Genomic DNA, 24444 nt, shown 5'->3' on the forward strand with positions numbered 1-24444 from the left:
CTATATTTTATTTTGTTAAATTTTAGTTAGAAGAAAGTAGATTATCATTAACTGAATGCTTTTTTTAGTTTTGTTCCTCATTCCATCTCAAAGTGGTATCTTCAGAAGATGTAGATCTATAAAATCCTTTATCCCAAACTAATGTTTGGAGAACCTAGGCCTGTTCTAAAGCAAAGGTAGCCATGAAAGAATTTTCTATAATTTTGTCAGCAGTATATATTAAGTTTTTATAATGCTGTTTAGGATTGCAAGAGTTGTTTTAAACATGGGTTTGTATTTTTTTCCCTGTAGATCATAGCTTCTAAAAGCATTCCCATGAAGATGGCTTAGGCTGAGTTTAGGTGCAACCTTAACATGGCAACTGAGCTAGTAATTATGTAAACCTTCTGTTGGTGCTGAAAATAGCCAGTCTTCTGAAAAAACAGCTAAGGAAAAGGTAAAGAATTTCAGGAAAAGCTCTGTAGACATGGTGAAATATCACACAGAAGACCAAAGCTTGTGTCTAATGAATACCTTACTTGTGTATTGTTCTAAGCAGTTTCTGTTAATTTAAATTTAGTACAACAGACTGGGTAAGTGTAAACTTCATAGCGTTGAGTCAAGGGCTGTACTTGGCAGAGGCTGAGTTTCTGTTTCCTGAAGCTGAAGGTAAAACTGAAAACAAAACCTGAAACTATTACGATCTTACTTGAATTCTCCAGAAACCTAAGAAGGGATTAAGCTACTATTGAAATTGTACTTTTGAGGATTTCCAGTTTTTCATAGTAAGAGTATGTCAACCCTCTATAAATGGGTTTTTGGATTGTTAGGGAGCCAGCTGCAAAAATATCTGATAGGCTCACAGGCTCAGCATGCTTCGTTGAAGTCAGAAGAGCTCAGAAGTTCTTACTGGACTTAGTACATCTGAGCTGGAACATAATCTCTGTGTTTTTTGCATTGCAACAAAGAAATTGTTCACTGAGGTTTTCTTTCTGTGTATTTATATCCAGTCATAATATGAATAGGAAAATGATGCCTTTCTATGTTTGCAAAAGTTGTTTCCCCAGTTAAGTGTGTTACAAGCAGTCTGAGTTCTGTTGGAATGTCCACTTAAATGCAATTAATTCTATAGTGTGGTGTTTATGGAGTCCTTTTCAGTTTGAGAGCCAAAAAAGTACATATTGCAGGTGCATTCCAGTGGCATCTCACCTAATATATTGGAAATTACAAGAGCAAGCCCAGTCAGCTTCATTTTGTCTCCTTCTTTATGCTTCAATCACTAGCACTGCATCAGAGAGAGGGTAACTCTAATTTCCAGAGGTGTGTGGGGCACCTTTCCATAGCCATGAGTCAGTCTCTTTGTAGGTCTGTGTACCAGCCCTTTTGTAGAAAATGAAGTTTTCTTGCTGTTGTATTCCTTGACTCCAGTAGGAGTAGGATTAAATCCAATATATTAAGCCATTTGCAAGTGTCTCGATGCCAAATGTTGTGTTCTGACAACAGAGGCAATTTCAGCACTAGAGCTTTAATAAATTTTGGCTGTTAAACTTGCCTCATATTGCAATATTTCATCTGTGTGTTCACTACTTAATAGTGGCTTCTTTCTAAGCCTTAAAATAGAATGCTATTTTTTTCAATTATAATCTAGACATTTTCCTTATTAAGAACTGCACATCTGTACCTGCAAATATTTTCAGCAGTAAAAGTACTGGTGAGTTGTACATGTTCTTCTGACTGTTTCTTAATTCTTTTCTGAAGTGATTTTCCTTTTTCATGTGTTTCATATTTTGAAATCAAAATAGTGAAACAGCCAGCTTTGATACAGTACATTGTTGTCTTAAAGGCATTTGGAAATGAACAGCTGAAATAAATCCCACTCCTAACAATCTTTCAGAGTTTTTAGTTTTCCTTAAGCAATGATGAATGTTGACACTCATGGTTCTTACATTACAAAAATGTTTAAAAAGCATTTATATTTTTCCTATATTATTCCAAATAGAAAAATGGAGCCACATATTTCTAGGACTGTAGGGTTTAGTTTAAAAGCTTGTAAAAGATTTTGCACATCTGCTTTACTAGGAATTCAGTCTTTTCAAGGCTGCGTTCACTTTGCACAAAAAGAAACATGAAGTTACTTTTAGATATGGCTTTACACAGGGAGCTGTCATAGTTCACTTGTTTGAGGTTTCAGAAATGCAATTCCTCCACTGGACTTAAGCTTGATTACCTCTCACCTCTCCTCCAGCCTGAGCTCATAAAAGATGTCTCTTTCATTGCACCTAATTTTAAATATTCCAAACTTACGGCTTCCACTGGCGATCTTACTAAGTTACTATTGCATTTGTAGGTCCTGTGAAGATTGTAGTCAAAATATTAGTTTCCATTTTGTACTTTAGTAAACCCTAATTAGAATATTTTTGTTGGCTACTGAATATTTCCTGAAAAATAGTGAGTAATTTGTCTTTCTGGTGAAGATCACAGTGGTGCAGAGCACTGAATATCTGTGATTTCTCATTGCCAAAGCTTTTCATCCTGACTAAGTTTCATTACATGTAAATGTGTGTCCTATTTTTTCACTGCAGTTGTCCTACTTCATAGCTTTCACTTATTGAATGGCTGACTCATTACTACAGAAGGGATGTGTATGAATGGTGCAACACAGGCACACACACACCTGTATTGTTTAGAAAGTAGAGAAACACCAACCACTGCTGCTGCTCCTACCTCAGATGGGCTTAATGGCAGGTTGTGCAATAGCAAATAAATGCTGTGTCCTGTAATGCTGAGGCCTCTGAGGCTGAGCAGCTCTCCTCATGTTGTTGCTACTTTTCACATGGGAGATTTTCTAAATAAACATTTAAAAGAGCTTCTTACTAGAAATTGTTCCAATCCAGTCTATTTAAGCAGGGATTGTATTCATGCTTAATTAGGCTTTCCTCTCTTTAATGCTTATAAAATAAAGCCCTTTCAAACTTTTAGTTGATGTGACCTGAAGGTGACCTGGATCTTTATAATGGTTGGCTTTTCAAGCCTGTTGGATTAAACAGATGTAAAGCAGAAATCTGTGGAAAAAGGGACTGACTATCCTGAGCTGGAAATTTAGAGACTATTTGCTTGGGTAAACAGAATGTATTACTCAATATTGTTGAGACTCTACATTTTATTATAAGAATCTCTTAACTCGCCACTTTTTTCCCCCCTTTTTTGTCTCTGCAAAAGCCTTCTTTCCTGTCTGCTTCCTGTTTCAAAAACTAGGAATGGTGATAAAGAACAATTGTTAAACATTTGGAGTGCTTTGCTGTGCAATTTTTACCCAGGAATGTTAACAAAATTTTGCTAAGCACTCTGAGGTGCTGATGATAGTGTTTTAATAAGTGCTGGAACACCAGGGACTAATCCTGGTGAATTTTTTTGGGAAAAAAAACCCCAACAACAACAACAACAAAAGACTTAAAATCTTGGCTCTGCATGAAAATGGGTAAGTTCAGGATAACATTAATCCCACACAGTGAGTGTGAAACTGTTACTGGCAAAGGGCTGGAGAAATGCAGTGTGGCTGTCACTGATCCATGTGGTTATTTGGACAATATTCCTTTTCAGAAAGTCTATCCAGAACTCTGTAGTACTAGGAAGAAGATTTTAGGAAATGACAGTGTGCAACTGGGGTCATACATGTTTCCCTGGTCCTGACCTCCTCTGCCCAGCACACATTTCAGCTTTTTTTGACTAATTGGAACAGCCAGGAAATGATCCCATAGGTAAAACTGCTTTCCTTGGCATCTTTAAAAGTGTATTTTGGGCTGTTGCAGGAATATCAAGGTTGTGTCATGAAGTGGCTTGGCAGTACTGGTAAGAAGAGCAGTGGGTGTACAAACCTTACCTGTGTGGAGAGACTCAGGGAGGTTGTTTTGGGAATGGTTTTGTGGCCTGCCTTCTTGGAGGCTCCTGCTGATGGTGACCTTGCTGCCCGTGGGCAGAGCAGAGCGGGAGGTTTTCTCTCTTCTGCAAGCTGAGACCTTTCTTTCCCATCCAGCAGCTGTTAGGGCTCCTTTGAAGTTATTTGGTAAACTGAGTCATAGGAAAAATTCTGAGCTATTCATGTAGGAGTGAAAGATGCCATGAGAATTTCTACATGAGTGTAGCTAACATAGACTTCCCTGAGCTTGGTTTTTGATGCCTAAATTTGTTTGCAGGAGTGAACTCCGGTAATTACTAGCTTTTTCTGAAGGTATTTCCACCTTCGTTTTCCTATGTTAGATGATGCTGTTAAACAGAAATCATCCTTATGCTTTCATTTATTTCCTATGGGCACAGTCTCAGTCCCACTATCAGCCTGTCTCAGAAGAAGATTGTTGTATTTCAGGTTTTTTTTCCTAACTGAAACAGAATTTGGCAGAGTAATAAAGGCTTTTGTGCATTTAGACTTGAAGAGTTGAAAGCTCTTCTCTGGTCCTATGGGAAGCATATATCAGTGGTGCTAATTATAATCCCACGACAAGCTTGTTGCCTCACGGAGGCAATAGGAAGTATCAACTTCTCACTAGAACTCAGCATGCTGTGGGCTGCTGATTATGTGTAGCCATGGCTGATACTGGGAGTGGGATTGCATTTCTTATCCTGGCTTTTCTACTATTGCTGTTCTTTGACTTTCAGTCCCCAGCTTTGGGGGAAAAGCCCCTCAACCAAGTCAGAAGACCATTTAGGCTTTTTCATTAGTTGTATTGATCGGGTAGTGCTGAGTTGGACAATAATTCATTATGGTCAGTGTTGATGGGGAGTGTGTGGTGGGGATTTAGCTTTTTCATACAGACAGAACTACTCGGTCACACCTGGGGAGTCTTTGCTCTTCTCTTTCCAGTTGCAAACCCTGTGACATAAAAAATGGACTTGATTAGTGTATTAGGCCACAAAAGCAGATATGGATGGGATCAGAAAATGCTCAAGTTAGTGTGGAGAAAAATAGTTTCGGCCCAAATATATGGTTTTAAAAATATAATCTTATTTTGAGAATGAGTTCTGAGTCCTGAGCTGTTTATCACAAGGCTCTCCAGAAGAGCCATGTTGACCAGTGTGATTGTGTGCAATAATAAGATGCTTTGATGGTTGTTTAATGAGTTTGTGTTCTGCCTGTCCTGGAGCATTTTCTCGGGGCACAATAGAAAATGACAGTCACTGAATAAAGAGCAAGTGCTACAAGGGATTGAGCAATAACTCCGCTTCTTTAAAAATCCTAGAAAAGATGAATGACTGCACGTGGTGAATCATCACTGGCGTGGTTTTTCAGAGAAACAGCCAATGTTCCTTTGAGATTTGATGAATAAGCAGTTGCTGCAATTTTTTGTCTGTGTTTGAAGTAACCTCTTCCCAAAATGCAGCAACGGTCACAAAAAAAAAGAAAAGCCACGTTAGTGGTGAATATGGGTTTCCAGGTGTTCCACTAATTGATTTCTGCCACTCAGTTTCCAAAGATAATTACACTGGTTGAATGTTTACAGCTTTGTGGATTTATGTCACTATTTATGAGGATTTGGGCTTCTTGTTTTGAAGGAAGATACCATAATCATGATTTCAAATGGGTAAGAGGAAAGAATATGGAGGGACCATGTCAGGCTGACTTTCTGAAAATAGAAAATCTTAATTTAACAGTCTTGAGTCTCGGTTTGTGATATCTTGGATTTCTGTCATTTCCAACTAAGCTGCTAGGACAAGAAGTGTTTTAAATCACTCTAGTTTTCATGCTTACTAGTCTTGTTTCTTCTGAAGGCTAAATGGTTCCAACTTGCTACAGATACTTGAGAGCTCCGATAATGAAGGATATTTTAAGTGAATTTTAGATAATAGAATATAATTTTTGCCTCAGCAGCACTGGGTTTTGGAAGGAAATTTCTGTAAATAAAATCTGGATTTGGTATGGTTGAATACACACTGTAATGCCAGCTGGTAATATTGCCTTTGCCTCTTTTCTGGAACAGTCATAATTCTTGATTTACACTACTTACTTGTATGTGTTAAATGAGAATTTAATTCTGTGGAGGGATTCTCTGATACACCTCACTTTTTTACATCTGATAGTATATTTATGTTTTTCAGTGTAACATCTTTTAGTTTAATTTCATTTGAAAGAGGGGAATTAGTTCTGTGAGGTTCAGAAGACAAATTCAAAAACCAGAAGACACTTCCCAGTACCTGAAAGAAGTTACTTATAACTGAATGTAGTGGATTTTTAACTATGCAGCTGAATTGATAGTAGTTAATGAATTCAACACTGAACTGAATTATCTGCTTGGTTTGCAGGTACATGTCAGATATTTATTGTTACAGAATGGAAAAATTAGGTATTAAACAGAAGTTGCTGGAAGTATACTTTTTAAATTTCTTATTTCAATATTGTTTACTCATGATCACTTGGAATGCAGCATTAATTTTAATAACTGAAAAAAATGCTCTGATCATTCCTTTTTGTTTGTGTAAGACTCCTATTCATGCAGCCAGTTCAGCAAAATTTTGGTGGCATTTGAAATTGAAAAATTATTCAGCACTTCACATAAACCATATTTGGTAGCTTGTTTCTGGGGGGGTTGGTGGCACTCCTCATTGTTGGAAATTTCTTTTTCTCAGGCAACACTGTACTTTTTGGTTCTCCATTTTCATGTTTTTCAAAGTAAGTTATGTGGCCATGGGATTAATAGTAATATTAATAATAAGACTTTACTACACAGATAAAAAGAGCTGCGTTTGTAGAGTTTTATGTATAATAATGACAGAGAAGTATCTACTACTATGCTTAGCCCAGATTAATTTTATTTTCATAATAATTAAATATCTGAAATGGAGATTATGGGATCCTATAGGATTATAGGACTCTATATATCTATATTCTAATCTACATATGTAATATAATATATATTCTAGTATATATCTATTATAGGATTCTATATATCCATAGCATCCTATAGGTCTATAGGATTTCCTTTTCTAGAAAGAGGACTTGCCTTGTTTATGATCTTTGACATATCAGAAGTGTTTTCAAACTGAAACAGAGTAGGGTTAAGTCGGGTACTTTTTTGAAGTATGTCTGAGTAGGTGTAGGAAATACTTTATACCTATTTTTGAGATAACTGGATAAATATCAAATAGTGATATTGCTATATTGACCAGATATTTGTGACTAGGTATTAGTCTACAAAAGATATAGTGGAACTTGAAATGAAGAGACTGAAAAGAATTGTGATTTATGAATGTAAGTGTGGTGGGAGAATAATTAATTGTTAAAATTCAGAAGTGTCTCACTGAGATTTAGATATATCTGCATAGCTAATATATAAATATTTAACATTAAGTATGCATTATAAATGAAGAATTAACATAATGAGAAACAGATAGGTTCTAGTTACTCAAGCACTTTGCAAAGCTTTTGTGGTGACCATCCTAGTACAAAAATAATGAGAGGCTGTGCAGCTGTGGGTATTTACTGGCATTTTACTTCATTATGGTGGTGGCAATATTTCCTGGGGGTATCTATTGTTGAATATTGGAGGTGAGGAGAGAGGGGTTTCTTCAGGTGTTGTGGGCAGAGATGTGTGCTGAGAATGCTTTTGCTGGCTTTTTCTGTAACTAAATGAAACTGCTCAAGTGCTGCACAGGTGTGCGAGCTCCTGGAGCTCTCCTTGTCTTCTCTGCTGGGGAAGCAGAGCAGAACAACTGTTAGGGATGGGTCTGAGCAAACTCAGCTCTGACCTTCCCCAAGGTTCTGGATCTGAATTTTCTGTTTTAATGTTAGTTGTCATATTTGAAGAAGTGCCTAATAACTTACTTCAGCTCATTAGTTCTATTCTAATGACTTTTTCCTTTTATTAGGAATACATAATCCGTGTCCAGAGAGGAGTTTCAACAGAAAACAGTTGGCAGGTAATTTCTTAAGTTGTAGTTAATGTAACCAGGATTCTTTTTTTAGGAAGAGTTTGAAAATTTTCTATTCCTAGCTTTTAAAATTTGAGCTGGAAAGAGAAATGTTGATTTGGAATTGAGAACATGAAGTGCTTGAATTCTTTTGGTCAAAACTTAGAGAAAAACAATATTGCTGCCAGCTACAGAAGGCAAGTTGTCTGCTGCTATTCTGAATATTCCAGGAAAAATGCCTGTCATGTGTTTCTACAGTGTGTTGGTGCAACCATAATTTTAAAATCTCAACTGCCAGTTTGCCTTTCTCAGTGCTAAAATCATAGCTCTGCTTATACAAGATCAATGAAACCAAGAGGTAATAATGAAGATGAATATGAAAAGTTGTTACATCTAATATGGCAAAAATGCTTGTTTGCAGACAACTTTGCTCACAAGTACTGTTTAAGATAATTTTTAGAAATACGTTATCTGTGTGATCGAGTTGTGATTAAAAAGTCTTTTTTGCTCTCTGGCAGTGTGACATAAATCCAGCAGTTAAGCATTTGTACAAAAATTGTGAAAAAAGATGATTGTAAATGGGAATTACTTTTCTCTGATGGGATTTTGAGGAGTAAAATGCTAATGGAAAAAGTAATTTGTTTCCTGAACTTTGTATTTTATTTTACAGATTGTGAGGCGATATAGTGACTTTGATTTGTTGAATAACAGCCTGCAGGTAATTTTCACTCTTCACATATAAATAAAAAATGTCATTAGAAGAATATATTCAAAATTATGATGTTTTTGTCTTGTGATATTTTTATATATTGTGGTGAAAAGAAAAAGAATTTGCATAGCTGTAAAGAGAAACTGTGACTTCAGATGTAACATGGATGTGTCCTTATTCACCCTTAAGTTTTCTCTTGTAAAATTTGAATTTTAGCATCAACAGGATTAATTTATATAAAATGGAGGAAATTGGCAGAATCTTTCCCTTCAGTCCTGTGACTTGTTCCAGTTTTATGCATTTTTATTTGTTCCTCCTTTGATTTGGAGAAAGCCAAGGCACATACCAGCCTTATAAATTCAGCATTGAAGTGCTATGTGTCCCATTATTTATATTCGTCTAAAAGCACTACCAGATGCTGCTTCTCATGTGATGGGTTTCTGTGTCACTGAGGAGTGTTCCTTGGTCAGACACTGGACTTACTGTGTGTTTTCTTCTGCTTTTTAGGACAATTATTTCTTTTTAGTTTGTGTGGGAAAAAGCAGGGTATGTGAGTGTGTTTGGGAACAGGGGGGAAGCAGCAGTGATTAACATCTACAGGAGACAAACTCATTACTTGAGATTTCCATACCAGGCAAACAAGATAAAAAGTGAATTACACGATTTGAGGATAGATTTTTGTGACTTTAAAATTTTTCCCTTGTTAAATGTTTCAGAAAGTCAAGAGCTTAATACTGCTTCCACTTCCTCCCTCCTTCCCAAATCAAATCAACTATCTGCTTGGTGAACCTTGATGAGCAAAACCCTGTAAGGGTGTTGATTTGTGTGTTCTGAGAGCCCACTGTAACTGCTTATTCTGCTACAGGTGGATGGAGGTAAATCAGTCATAATTCAACAGATGCAGCATGGCTGCCTTTTGGACTTATACTGCTAAATGTGCAGTAGCACATAGGAGCTTTTATCATGACCTAGAAACCTCTTCTGTGATGTGCTGAATAAATGCAATACAGAGGTGTCTCCTGCTCTAGAGACATCCAAGATTTAAAATTAGACAAACACCCATGGGACCACAAGGAGCTGAGATGGTACTAGTCATCAAAGTACCCTGGGGTCATTGTGGTCTTAACCATAGTTTTGATAGAGATCACAGAGAAAAAAAAATGTGGAAGTTTTAAAAAGAAGGAGGAGTTCGCTTTGCAGCCACCTATAACAAGCTCCTCTTAACTGTGAGGGAATAGAAGTGTTAAGGGGTGAAAAAGCTTTGTTGCCTTCTCATTTACCTTTCAAATGAGGCAGCTTTAGTAGAGAAGACAATTGGGACCTTTAAGACTTAAAATCCAGAAATGACAGGTACTGCAAAATTAGGCCTATGTGGAAAATCTGTTAAGTGAAGGTAAATAGGTTATGTATGATGGAGGTAGAAAGAAAAAGGCTTTGTATCTGAAATAGAGGTGAATAATAAAAGTGGAGGATCCAGGAAATTATCTGACAGCAACTTTGCAGAGTGGGACAAAGGAGAAATTTGAAACAAGAGAAACTAAGATCCAGGACAAAAAAAAATCAGCTGCTTGGATGACTGGAAAACATTAAAAAGAATTATGAAAATGTACCTCTGACTTTAATGGGAAGATATGAGAGGGTGGCTAAATTAGCAGGCCATGTGCTTTAGCAGTTGGTCTTCTCCATTGGCTCTTTTCTGCCACTGGTGGAGTTTTTTATAAATTATTTTGTGATACTGGAGCTGAGCTTTCCTCTTCTATTAAGACAATGCAACACTTTCAGATGTTTCTGTCTAAAACTCTAAGGAACAATATTCCATCACAATACTCAGGTCCCTTGACATGTTTTAAAACTCTTTAAGCTCTCATCTTGTGTATGTTGAAATTAAAGTAAACAAACTAAACTCCAAACAAGTAAGATACCAAACCCTAACCTTTTTCCTTCAAAGCTAAAAATCTGCTGGAAGAACTGCTGGAGCTCCTCTTTGGGTGTAAAGCCCAAGTTCTCCTAATTCTTGTGGCATACTTGTCCTCTCTTGTGTTTGTGTGGATGTGTTTGAGCACAGCTGCAGTGGAGTTGGAATGCAAATTTTCTGTTCTTAATCTGGTACTACCTGTGTGATAAATGTAAGGATTGAGAATTTCAAAATTGTCTAGGCTAGGAATGCACAGTCCTGCCAGATACCTTGGAAAATAGTGAAGTGTATATGTATGACCCTGATTTGTATCAGAAAGTTTTAAGACTGGTTCCCTGAACTCTCAGTTGTATCAGGTTGAAAAGCTTCTCCCAGATGGTTCTGCATTTCTTCCTCTTTACTTATTTAACAGAGATCAGTGGAGATCATTGGCTCTTCTGTTTTGTCAAGTGAAGTGCTGGTACTGGAAGTACTGGAATTCACAGCAAGATATCTCTGGCTTTTGTGAAGCATTTTATTGCAGCTTTTGAGCAGACATTCCTGAGCAGGCTGTGGTTTGAAGATAAGAATGTTAATTCCCAGGTTCTTCGTGGCAAAGCCCATCCTGGCTCCAGTGGTGAGCTGGGGCTGCTGAGAAGTAGTGTCTGAAAGCATGTGAGGTCTCTGCAAGGTCAGGCCCTCAGTGAGGTGTTCTTCTGTGGTGGAGTGTTCTTGCTGTGCTGTGTGTTTTGGCAGATTGCTACAAAAACCTGGGCCTGAATATTACTTTCTGTTGAAAAATAGTAGAAGTCTGATTTATAAATTTTTAAGCAAATAATAGTGGTTGGAAAACATGTAAATTAGTTTCTCTCTGATGGTAACTAGCTGTCAGGTCAAGAGGGTAAAGGTGATGATGATTTGACATGCTTTTTAAGTGAGTAATATTAGAAAAGGATTTAGTTCTTGTTTAGAAACTCAGTTTTGAATTGAAATGAGTGGTATGCCAAAGGAGAGTTCTGTTTGCTTCTGGTGCTAAAACTAATTTGGTGAATTACTGACTGTAAGTGATATATGGTTGCTTTTGGTGTTTTTTACCCTTGGTTTTTATTAAGAGCTTCTGTAATTCAGACTTAGTTATTAAAATTCTTTTTCAGTCCATAATTTGAAGTCAGAAAACGAGAAATAGGAGAAGTGCTAAAGTTAGCAGGGGACAACTCCTGTGTTCAAGTGAAAGAGGTAGAAAGGAAGGGGAATGCTACTACTGCCCCAGTTTGTTGAACTAATCCATTACTTTTTCCACTAGTTTAAATAAAAGTTGTTCAAACACCAAAAGTCCCTGTCTTTTCCCTGGTGAACTGTTTCCTTTAGAAATGAGGTTATTGCATTTGGTGTAACTGATTCCTGCAACACAATTCTCAAACATAACTCCCATGGAGATTCAGCTTACTCAAGGCAGGTGCTTTGATCTGCAGGACAATGATGTGTTAACAACATGAAAAATGAATTCTGGCAATTCACATGACGTAATAGAATCTGAACACTAAAGTTGATCTCTTTGATCTGACTTACACAAAGCTTTGAATTTTTTTCATTGTCCTATTTTGAAGGATTTCTCTGATTTTTTTTCCTGAGGTTTTAGATCTCTTGTGTCAGTATAAAACAATTAGTGTACATCCCCTGGTAGATTGCAGCTATTTCTGGGTTGAAAGATGTATAAATGTTTAAAAAATGTACAGGAACAAATTCAGAAGATAAAATGGAAATGTGCACTGTATTTGAAATTACATATTTAAAATACTAACAGAAAGGGCTTAACATTGCCCTTTTCTATAAAAATACATAGAGGCAGAGGAAAGTTTCTAATCTGCACTTGATGAAATAAGAAAGCATAAATCTTACCCAGAAATAATGGTAAGGTGTGAATTGTTTATTTGCTGTGGCAGAAGTACGTGATAGAAAGAATTTGGCTGAAAACTGTAGTCATTTAGTATCTGAAAGTTTTGGGTAGTGATCTTAAATGTATGACTCACTAGCAAAAATTCATCTCCTTGTATTTTCAGTGTTGTTCCTCTTACTAATCTCTTCACAGTGGGATGTGAGCTGTCATCTGACTCTGATAACGGTGCTTAGGAAAAATATAAAAGCTTGTACATACACAGTACAAAAAGAGTTTTCCAGTAGTTAGCGTGCTGCTGAGAGACTTTTGCTTTCTGGGTTGCTAGTTTTATATCTTTTAGGCATTTTGAGAGCAAGGTTAGTAATCTTTCCTCTCTTTTTAAGATCTCAACTCTAAGTCTACCTCTTCCTCCAAAAAAGTTGATTGGAAATATGGAGCGTGAATTTATCGCAGAAAGACAGAAGGGACTCCAGGCCTATCTGGATGTAATTACTACCCATCACATACTGTCTAACTGTGAACTGGTAAAGAAATTCTTGGACCCAAACAGCTATTCTGTAAATTACACTGGTAAGTAGAAAATACAAAACTCTGCTTCACTTTGACTTCAGCATGTGCTGTGTATCTTCTGTGAATGCTGGCCAGGATCTACACTGAAGCATGGAGGGAAAAATCTTCAAAATTATCATACTATGCATGTGATTATTTATGATAAGGCTTCTCCAGCTCCGTGCATGGATCCTGCTGGGATTGTCAAATATAAATATTTGAATTATTTCACAGAGGAGTGAAGAGAGTCAAGATCTGTATAAGTAGAACTTGGAGGAGGGGAGTTGGTTGACATCTATTTTTCACAATTCAAAATAAATTAAAAGGGTTGCTCCTGGGAAGTAATTTTTCTGTCAGAGTGTAAGGTGGAGTTAAATTTGTCTGCTTAGTATTCTGTTAAAATAGCCCATATTCTGAACATGGAATGTTTCAACAATTGTGGTTATTTTGTCCAGCTCCTACCCTTGCTTTGGGGTGTGAGACTTTTAGAACCAATTGTTTGAGTACTTTTTCAAGGCTAGACTAAGCCAGATACCCTCTTCCCACAGATGCTGGAAAGTCACTGTATTCCTTAAAATTATATCCCAGTGATTAGTTTCTTCATTACTAACTCTTTGAATTCATCTTACTTCAGCCATTAGATATCAAAAAATATTTGTCTTACAGGCTGAAAAAACTTCCTCTTTGTGATGAAACCCACTCCACAAATTTAGTTCATAGGCGAACCAACTCTGCAAAATGCAAAGCTTGTTTTCTTAGAAGCAGAGCCTACTGAAGCAGGAACTCACTGCTTCCTTTTCACTTGTCCTTTTTTCTCTCCCTTTATGTAACATTCTTGTGTCTTCAGCTTCAAAGTGCAAAGAACATTTCCCGATGTGATAAGCTGTGCAGGAGTTGTAAATTATTAGTAACTCTTTAAGGATGCAGTTTGTCTGGCTAGTGCTGAGCAAGCAGTTTAAATTCTCAAGGATGCATTGTGACTTCTGTGTTAGTTCTGAGCACTTTGATCAAGATTGTTTTTCCTGCATGTTGCTGAGAAGCTGGTGACACATGTTATTGTCTATGATCTTTAGAGACACCATCCAATTTGTGATTTCTTAAATACTGGAGCAGAGACATGATATTTATGATACATTTTTTCTAGCATATTTCTAAAGAAAGAAGACACAATGCAGAGAGATCAGTGTATCTTTACCTTTTTGCTATGTTTCTCTGCCATTTTAGAGAAAATTCCTTGTTGGCATGATTCCCTCTCTCCCCCCCCACTTCTCATTGAGATTTCCCCTCAAGTCACTTCATGAATAAACTGGTTGTGTTCCCAGCTGTGGGAGAATTCACTAGCCACATGGGTGTCCTCCCCCTTGGCCCCCCAAAATGTATGAAGACTCATGGTAGCTAGCCAAATACCTCTGCCTGCACAGAAAAGAGCACAATAACATATAGTGCAACAGAACTAATTAGTTTACATAAACTACACTTAGTAATAGCAACATAGATGGATGTCAAAGAGATAAAAGCACTTTTACAGATGTAGCAGAAACTTGATGTTCTAATGTTGTGTACACCTAGTGTGGGAAATCCTAGCTGTGATTTAGACTTGGAAATGTAGATCCAGTACAGATAGAATGGAGATTGGTAAGCTAAGTTTTCCAAGCAGTGATTTCTGTTTTCTCTCTGGATTTAAGTTACCAGGCTAAAAATACAAATGCCCTCTGTGTTTTTATCTGATTTCCCTTTGAATTGATTTTACTGACTTTTAGACTGAATTCCTGAAGGCTTCCTTCTGGCATTGGACCATACCTCATATATGGATAATTACATTATATAATGTCTTAAAAAAATTAATTTTTTTCTTCTTTTTCTCCCTCTTTGTCTCCTCTTTTTCTTTCCAGAAATTGCCTTACAGCATGTTTCAATGTTCTTCCGATCAGAGCCAAAGTGGGAAGTAGTTGAACCATTAAAAGATATAGGTAAGAATGGCATGTGTGCATGAAAACTTACCTGATTTTTTTCCCAACTGTATGAGTTGTCCTAAGATTCCAATACTGTCTTTGCTTACAGACCTTGTCCTGCCTGTAAACTGTGTGATTTAGCAGTGTTTAGTTAAAGCCACTGCTGACTTTCTTCTTTACTTTTTTTGTAGGTTGGCGAATACGTAAGAAATATTTCTTAATGAAAATTAAGAATCAACCAAAGGAACGTCTAGTGTTAAGCTGGGTATCTATGCTTTAATTTCATACTTAAGTTTTTCTCAATTTCACTCAAAGCTTGGTTTTGACTACTATGTGTGAGTGATGGGGTGAGAGATTGAGCTCAGGCTTTGGGAGAACTTTGGAAGCCCTTAGGTAGATGTGTGGTGTGGAATTTCTTGTATTTCTTTCCTCTGGTGGCAAATCCCATTTGGAAGTTCCTATGCCTGGTCATTTGTTCCCAAACCTGCACCTCAGGATTCTTTAGTTGTAGTGATGTGGCTGTTCACCATAATATAAATTTTCTCCCTGAAAATAATGAGATGAACCTTTTTAAAGTCATGAGTTTTCCTTCTCAGATCTTTAGTTGTCCTGACAAGCAAATAGGTGAGAGGGCAATGAGTGGCTCCCTTAACAACAGGTTATTTTGCTCCTGTGCTGAAATGTGTTGTCTGTTAGTTGTGTAAGCATAGCTGTTTGTGAGGCTTCAGTGGAGAGTGGAGGTCACTAAAGCCTGTGGGAGGAGGGAAGTTTTTCTTGCTGCAGAGGAAGAAGGTGCCTTATCAGTTCCTAATGTACACAGTGCCTCAGTTTGGGGTTGGCAAAGCTCATTCAGGTCTGTGGGAGGAAAGAGGCAGTAATACTTATTTATGGTCAGACTGTTTGTATTGCAAAACCATGGTCTCATTCAGCCTCTTCAGGTTTCATTTTGTATGTGTAATTTCCTTGCTTACTCTTCAAATTATGCCTTCAAGTATCTGTCCTAATTTGCCAGGGAAGAACACTGATCACATCTTCTGTATGGAATGCAACATGTATTATGATGCCATTCTTTTCCTGTTTACTTCCAGGCTGATCTTGGCCCTGATAAATACTTGTCTGACAGAGACTTACAGTATGCTGTGAAACTTCTTTCTTCCTGTTCTGTGAGTACTGAAGATTTTAAAATTGTGCTAGCACAAAAGTGTGTGTCAAGGGCTGATCTTGGAAAAGCAATGTAGCCTAGTTGGCATAGTTTGTAATTTTAGAGTTGCTTTCATTAAAGGTTTGCAAGCCTTTTAATTACATTTCCCATATACTATGATGTAACGTGTTCTCAGCACAAATAATAATCCTGCAGGATTATTACAGGACATTCAGTGTTGTGGTTGATTTGATTTTTTTCTTCTTGTGCAGTACTGTGAGATCATGAGCTTTTCTTTCATCTCCTCAACACCTTGAGGCTGTTAGCCTAGTGCTATTTAGGTGTAATTGCTAACCCATGAGCTGGCATATTCTCAGGCAGCAGTGGATGAGGCAGTGGAATGAGTATCATTATTTTTTCAGTTCTTTGGGCTCAAGACAGGAGCATCTTAGTAGAGCTGCAATGGAGGGTGTACAATTTAAGCTCCTGTGCAATGCCACATTTTAAGTCCAATAGGCATCTTTGCCTGAAAAACTGGCATTTGACTCCAAATGGAGTCTCTGGAGTCTCTCTTTAAGGGTGTTAAGCACGTGAAAGACAGGCTGAAATAGGGGTTTTTTTGTTTTTAATTTATATGTTAATTGAATAGTGTCTTTGTGAAGTTTTCTTTGCATTTACTCCAGGTTAAGACTAACTTGAGTTATTCCATGTCACTGACAGAATCAAATTTGCTACTTTAAATATGCAATTCAGGCTGATCTTTTCTTACCTGTGAATTGAACGCAAATGATTTAAAAAATCCATCATCTAAAATTTACCTACGGTTTCTTCTTTTGGTAGCATCCCTATATTTACAAAATCACTTTTGCCACTGCCAATGAATCTTCAGCGCTGGTTATTAGACCATTCAGTGAAAAAGGGACACTAAAGGACCTTATTTATAAGGTAATGTCTTCCCCCTACCCCCAACCCAAATATCAGAACATAAGCTGGAATGACCATACATGTTTTTTATAAAAGTGTTTGTCATCAATTGCTAGGAAAACAGATAAATGGTGACTTTTCTTGGCATTGATATGTGTGTTTCTTTTAAAGGCAAAGCCAAAAGACCCGTTCCTGAAGAAGTATTGCAATCCTAAAAAAATTCAAGGTCTTGAACTTCAACAAATAAAAACATATGGAAGGCAAATATTAGAGGTACTTTTTTTTTTTCTTTATATAACAGGTTTTATGATTTATTTATTTATTTTTTTTTGGAGGCCAAGTGGTCTAACTACAGAATGTGGACTAACTTTTGAGCACACAGGCTTTATATCAGGAGCAGACTTCAAAGCTAAATGTAAATTGAAATACACTGCTGAGTTGAATTTAGATATATTTGTATGAGATCATTTATGTCCCCCCCAAAAAAATGCAGTTGGTATGTGTGGGGCTTAAATGGGAGAGAGGTAATAATAAAGTCTGTTCCTTGTGTAAAAAGGGAAAGAAGTAACATAGCCTGCAGAGCATGTGCCTTCACATAAATTCATGGTTGTTATTGTGTTTTTAAAATTTTTTTTACTCAAACTATCATATTCAGTAGAATGTTATATTTTAGTTTCTAGATCTCTTTGGGAGGTGTCCATAAGTCTGCTTTGAGGATCAGCATCAAATTTTTGTTTTGTGTAAAGTGCTGCCTGTGAAATGGGAATGAATAGTCAGCCAGAGAGGATGTAGATAGAAGATCAAGTTGAGTGAGCATTCCAAGTGGGAGCCACATTTATTATGTGCCAGCTTTAGTACTGGAACATTTAAGTTGATGATCTCATGATCTTGAGATCATCAGAGCATCTTGTGATAGTGCTTCTCTATTGGATTTTTTTCAGGTATTAAAATTCCTCCATGAGAAAGGATTTCCTTATGGCCATCTTCACTCTGCCAATGTGATGCTGGATGGAGATACCTGCAAGTTACTGGATCTAGAAAATTCCTTGTTGGGACTTCCATCATTTTATCGATCATACTTTTCACAGTTTCGGAAAATTAACGTAAGGTTCAGACAAAGAATTCATCTGACTCTTATGCAAATCTTTATTCTCAACCTTTGTTTGTGGAAAATTGACTAGAATGAAAAAAACTCTCCCAACCCCCTTTTTTTTTAATCTGAGCTTTGCTCCATCAAGTTGCTTTTCTGTTTCCTCCAAATCTGGCTGCAGTTTTGTTGCAGCACACTGGAGTGAGGCTGAGGCCAAAGGTGAGCAGGTGGAGGGGAAGGGCAGGTGAGTGTTTTTACAACAGTGCCAGGACAGATAGAGGTAAAGTGGAGTTATTTTTATATCTCTTTTCACCCTGGTCTGTATTTCATAGGAATGTGCATATTGTCTACTACAATTTCACTTGGATGTCTATACAGTGAGCACATCTATTTACTTGTGCTTAGCTGGGAGCAGTAATCAGCCTTATCTTTGGTGGAGACTGTGAGAATTCATCAGATGCTTGCAGATCTCTAGCTATTCAAAGGTTATTTCTGTTTGTTTGAGGGGTGTCTGTTTGACTGCATACTTGCAAAGGAAAATATTTATCTTACTCAAAAATATGAAAACAAATTTGCCCTGTTGCAGAAATATCATTCCCTGTCTTTAGCCTCTCATTGTTACAAATTCTGTGCAGCATCACGAGAGCTGCTTGCTGATCTTGCTAAACAAGTTCTACTGTGTTGTCAAAGAAACAATCACAAGTTCATAGTTAGTCCAAATCTGTTAGTGCCATCAAAGTCTCTTACAGTAAGAGGAGCCTCTTCTGTTTAAACATGATTCAGAAATCTTGGAAGTATGCTGTCTGGGAGCTCAGTATGTATGTACAGACCTAAGGTGGAGCAGAAGAGACTCTCCTAGGTTGGTTTGGTATGCATTTTTTACTGTATTTTTATATACTTCCCTGTAAAGGGACAGCTGGTCATTTTATGAATCTCATTCTTTGCTGTTTGACTTAGCTAGAAAAGCGTGCTTGGTTGGGACTTTGGTTGGTGTGTAGATCTCTAAACTGCCTTGTGAAGAGTTTACTACTTCACACATTTTTATACAACTTGACTGCACTGCTCTCCCATTTGTACCATCTTGTACAGAGAGACAGAAGAGGCTGCTTTAGCTTGTAGCATGAAGATTTCATCTGAGTTGCAGTTATGTAGGGAAATGGTTGTGGTTAGGAACTGCCTTAATAGTTCCTCTTTTCTGTCTTCACATGCAAGATCACTGGGTTAACCAGTTGTGAAAAACTAACAAGTTGTGGCTTTATTTTTTTGTTCCCCCCACAGACTTTAGAGGGTGTTGATGTTCATTGCTTTGGACACTTACTGTATGAAATGACGTATGGAAGACCTCCAGACACGATTCCAGTGGAGAGCTTCCCTCCTGCTCCATCAGTGTTCATTGGTGAGTGTGCACTGCAGAACATCTCAGTCACAGCTGTCTGGACACACTCTTAGACTTTACCTAAGCTGAAGTGCTATGAAATTGCAGTCTGAGATCTTTGCACCCTGTGACCAGAAAGAACTATATAATTTGGTCAAATAGAAAATGTGGTTTTCATACAATACAGGTAGTGTATGAATAAAACTTTTTTTAGCTGAGTGATAAAGCAGTGTTTAGCAAGTAATGAGATGCCTGGATTCCCTTGCCCCATGTCTAACATTCTTGAAAAGCTTCTGTGTGTAATAGTAATGCTATAATAAAAACCACATGCCATAGAGCTTCGTCACTGCTTGGTTGATGCAATACTTAGGGGAGTATCACACAGCAGTGCCAAACATTCATTCTAAATCATTTGCTATCCTGCTGTGCAAAAATGTGTTCTTTCTTATTCTTTCTTTGGTAGTGTCAGTGTTGGAGTCCATTCTGACTTGTGAAGCTCTGAAGAATGGGATGCCAACTGTCTCACGGCTCTTACAGATGCCGTAAGTCCTGTTCGACTTGTTTTATATTCATAGCAATGTTTTTAATTATTTTAGGAGGAAGACACTTTGTGCTCTTGTTCCTCTTTGGAAAGATTTGCTCCATGTTCTGAGTGATGTATCCCAAGTGAAATTTTATAGGCATTATAGAACCCATCCTGTGTTAATGTGTGTGTTTAATGTTTCTTTGTCTCTTGGCGTGTCGGAGCTGTTACGTATGCACTTTATTTAGCGTGGTTTGAATTAACCCAGCCATTAAAGTAATGCAAGCATGATTGAGATCCTGTACAGATTGATTTAAAGGATTTAGAATAAGGAGTCTTTTTGCATGTCCCCTTCAGACCTACTTCAGCAGATTTTGCTATCAGGTCACTTTGGACTGGCGAAATACATCTCTTGCTTTGCTCAGCAGTGACATTTAGACCTGTGCTGGGTATGAAGTTTAGTATGGAAGTTCTGTCTGGTTTCTTGCAGGGCTGGCTTTGGGATTCTCTGAAGCACAGACAGAATAAATATCCTTACAGGCTGTCCTCCAAATATGCAGTGAAGGGGTGAGGGGAGGAAAGAAAGGGAGCACTGTCAGTGTGCCACCGAGTGGAGACCACACCTGTCTGCAGTGCCACCCTGCCTGTAGTTAGGGCACAGCATTCCAGAGAACTTGCCGTCCCCCATGCTGTGACATGTCACCAGCACGCTGAGCATGGAACCACAGTTCTGGTGGGACGTTCTTTTAGTATTTCTTAATGTGAGATGATGTAGCTGGTGCCTCCTAAATGGCAGATTGTCCATACCTAAATCTGGATCTGATCTCACAGCAGAGATTGCAGTGCATTTAGAGCCTGCTCTGAGGTTGAAATTTCCTGGTTGGAAGAATCACTGTAGCTTTCAATTCCTTCTTCTCCTCCTCTTCTCTGCTTTTTAGGGTGGGAGGTAGAGAGGACAATGTAAGCAGGGGAGAAATACTATAGGGAAACTCTGTGGGTACAGAAATATACAGGTGTTTAAAGGTGCTGAATAAACAATCTATGCCCAGCTGCGTTTGATATGTAAGATATTACACTGCATTCCCTTCATACCAGTACTCTTTGCAAAAGTGTTCTACATAGATATGCAATGCAATTAATGTAATTTAAAGCAATTAATATAATTTAAATATCTATTTATTAGAACCATAAGAACACATAATCTGAAAGGGTCAGAGAGGCCTGAAAGGATGAACTTTCATGAATTTTTTGAAGTATTTTAAAATTTGCTTTATTTCTGAATTTTTCATTCTCCTTAATTAACTTGATTCTAGATATGAATTAGTTTTCTCTAGTATAAACCTATGCTAATTTTCCGTAGTGAACAGCAATTTAGAAATATTTATCTTGGAGCCAGCATGGAGTTCTCTCTGTGACAGTTTTCTAGTATGTTCTCCAGGACAAAGTATCTTGGACTAACCAATTTATTTTCAGACTACCGTTGCCCTCTAGTGTCTTTGTTTTGGATGGAAAAGGATTATTCATTTATGGTGTTTCTGCTGATACTATAAAGGGGAGAGCAAAAATATTACGATATTTGCTTTAGTTGCCTTTTGTAGAGGACAGGCAAGAATGCAAATATTTTCAAATGTTCGCTTAATATTTCACAAGTTCCTTGTTAATTTTAAGACAAAGTTCATGCTAAAAGAAGTTTTTTTAACAAGAGCAATGATTTTGTTTAGCTGAAATTTAAAATAAAGTCCCTGGGATTTATTTTTTTTTTAAGTTAAGAATCCATATACTTTTAAGGAAAAGGTATTATCTTTTGAAGTGAGTCTTCCTCTGCCTTTGGTAACTGTTCCTGTTCTGTCCACTTTCAAAATATCTCACACAAACCAGTTTTCTCAGTTATAAGTAGTGGCTACATTCTGTGTGTTGGACGCTGCTAATTTTACAGCAGTGCTTAGAAAATAAAAAGTGATACATAGAAACCTGTGGCCAAGGATTGAGGACAGAGAACCAAAAGCAGAAAGAGGGGTTTAAGTGAACAGTACCAATAGTATTCTCATTTTAGTTTTGCTTGTCTCTTGGGAATAATACTCCTCTTTTTTCTTTTTTTTAATCAACTCACAGATTATTCAGTGACGTCCTGCTAACAAACTTTGAGAAACCACAGTTTAAGGTAGAGTTGAACGCTGATTTGCTGATGTTTGTGCAAGGCCCAGGATGTGGGTAGCTACATGTTAATTGACAGAGAGGGCTGAGGAGAGCTGTCTTTCTTTGCCTCTATGGCTATTGCCATCAGTGTTTGGATTCCTTTGCTGCACTGTCCCTGAGAACGTTGTGCCACCCCTTAGAGGGGAGCACGATGTGACCCAGGGGTGTTCAAGAGCAGCTGCTGAGCTGGAGCCCGTTTGTGTTACCGATGGTGATGCTCTGAGTGAGCAGAGGCTCTGAGCCATGCAGATCCCTTGCAGTGAGAGGAAACACATTGCAATTAATTAACTGAGACCATCAGCACCTTGCTGCCAGCTCCAGCGCTGGGGCAATTCAGGGGCCACATCTGGTCCCCCTGGGGAGCTGCCCCAGGGTGCTTCTCCTGCAGGATGTGTGCCCTGTGTCTTGTGTTGTCAGCCTCATAGAAATTTGGGGATATGACTGGAATATTGAAGTAGTTACTGGTCCTTGCCTTTAGAGTATCTCTTCCAGGGTTTGGTGTTTCTTTGTCCCTACTGATCTGTAGGCAGATTTGGAGTAGAAAAACATGCATCTCGAGTATTGTCTGCTTCACTAAAGGAATAGTGTCACATCTTGGGGTTTTAGATGAGAAATGGGATCAGATGGATGGTGAGTTTTGATCAGTGAAATTGTGTTTTCCTTTATCACATTTTGTGCTATGATTTTGTTCCCCATTCTGTATTAGATTCCTACTAAGCTAAAAGAGGCATTGAAAATCTCCAAGGAATGCATAGAAAAGCGATTAACAGAAGAACAGAAATTGGTAATGTCTGCATTTCTTTATTTCCTACAGACATTTCATCTCCTCTTATCACTTTTAAATGCAGAAAGTGAATTTTAAAGGCTTTCACCAACAGATTTGCTTTCCCAAAAATGCTATATGAAGAGTTGTATAACAGTTGTTGACATGGCATTTCACTATTTTAAGAGGTGCAGTTTCACAGGTTGTGCCTCCCAAGTTAGAGGATCATTTTAACTTCAGTACAAGTCTCCATCCTCTACCAGAAACAGTAAAGGAAAAACTAGAAACAAAAAAGGAAGTCCAAACATGCAGAGTGACTACAGTGTGTTTTCTTGTACCCCAAATGTTTTTTTTCAAGCATTTAAAGTCCTAATATGGTCTTTTTTATTTTTTCCTTAATTTTGAAGATTCACCAGCACAGAAGGTTGACAAGAGCTCAATCTCATCATGGCTCTGAAGAAGAAAAAAAGAAAAGGAAGATCTTGGCACGAAAAGTAGGCAATTTTAAAATAGGTTTCTCCCACAGAAAAAGATGTGTTTCTTTTTGTAGTGTTTACCAGTTTTAGCCATTGGTACAGGACTCTTTCCTGTGTTTTTCTGCACTACTTCCTGGTTGTTTTCACTTCTTTAGCTAATTAATAGATTTACTAAAAAGTTTAAGTTACTGTGGAAGCTGACTTGCATATTGGTGCAACCTGTTTGAGGTTGCTATATGAAACCAGTCCTCATACCCAGAGGAGCTGCTCTGCTCTGTCCTGCTCCCTGGCGAGGTGTTGGAGCCTGTTTCACTCTGCTCCTGCAGCACTGTCTGTGTTGCTCTTTTTTTCTGGGGAGGGGTGTGTGTGTCAGTTTTCTTCCTTTCCCTTGTGGTCAGAGGGCACTGGAGTTCCCTGGTGCCTGGCTAGAGATATTTGGGCACAGAACAGCCTTGCTGCTCTTGTAACCACGTCAGCATGTGCTGGGTATGGGGAGAGGGGTGTTGAGCATTGAAAAACATTGTGTGATACAGTGGATGGCTGTTACAAGTCTGTGTGTCAGTTCAATCCTTATCAAAGAAAGTAGTTATTCATTCCTATCTTCTTTTTTCTCTGCTCCCTTTTAAAGAAGTCCAAACGCTCTGCCAATGAAAGTGGGGAAGAACACTCAGCCAAATACAGCAACTCAAATAACTCAGGTAACTACAGAGAGGAGTTTGCTTCTACACAGCTGTATCAGTTTTTTTGTTATTACTGTCATTTTCTGTCTGAAAAGATGGAGGATTATCAACACTTTACATATTTGACTACCAATGTCTGGTATCACTATTTTGGGTATTTAAAAATAAATAAATTATATATATATATATATGAGGGCTTAAAAATATTGTCAATATTATATTTTCAGCTGTCTAATTTAAAGTAATGTGTCCTCTCTTTTGTGCCCTGTTCCTCAAAAAAATGATCAGTCCCTTCATTCTATTTGATATTTGAGTTGAATAACAACAATATCCATTACTTGGGCCATTAAATAATGCAGTCTTCAGGGAGACTCTCTGGTGATCTTACATAGTAAGG

General features: G+C 37.7%; 1 protein-coding gene across 8 annotated transcripts in view; it reads left to right on the forward strand.

The window, feature by feature from the left end:
• Positions 1-24444, forward strand: part of PXK (PX domain containing serine/threonine kinase like) — a 35031-nt gene that overhangs the window by 2368 nt on the left and 8219 nt on the right. For all 8 annotated transcript variants that reach the window (XM_015641076.3, XM_015641078.3, XM_015641081.2 and 5 more), the window contains exons 2-16: positions 7837-7887; positions 8549-8596; positions 12762-12948; positions 14820-14897; positions 15071-15144; positions 15968-16042; positions 16861-16965; positions 17116-17217; positions 17886-18047; positions 19313-19430; positions 19873-19951; positions 22045-22093; positions 22835-22912; positions 23299-23385; positions 23996-24065. In XM_015641076.3, coding sequence (XP_015496562.1) covers positions 7837-7887; positions 8549-8596; positions 12762-12948; positions 14820-14897; positions 15071-15144; positions 15968-16042; positions 16861-16965; positions 17116-17217; positions 17886-18047; positions 19313-19430; positions 19873-19951; positions 22045-22093; positions 22835-22912; positions 23299-23385; positions 23996-24065 — 1363 coding nt within the window. The remainder of the gene's footprint in view (positions 1-7836; positions 7888-8548; positions 8597-12761; positions 12949-14819; positions 14898-15070; positions 15145-15967; positions 16043-16860; positions 16966-17115; positions 17218-17885; positions 18048-19312; positions 19431-19872; positions 19952-22044; positions 22094-22834; positions 22913-23298; positions 23386-23995; positions 24066-24444) is intronic.

Source organism: Parus major, chromosome 12 (genome assembly GCF_001522545.3).
Source record: "Parus major isolate Abel chromosome 12, Parus_major1.1, whole genome shotgun sequence".
Taxonomy (NCBI): domain Eukaryota; kingdom Metazoa; phylum Chordata; class Aves; order Passeriformes; family Paridae; genus Parus; species Parus major.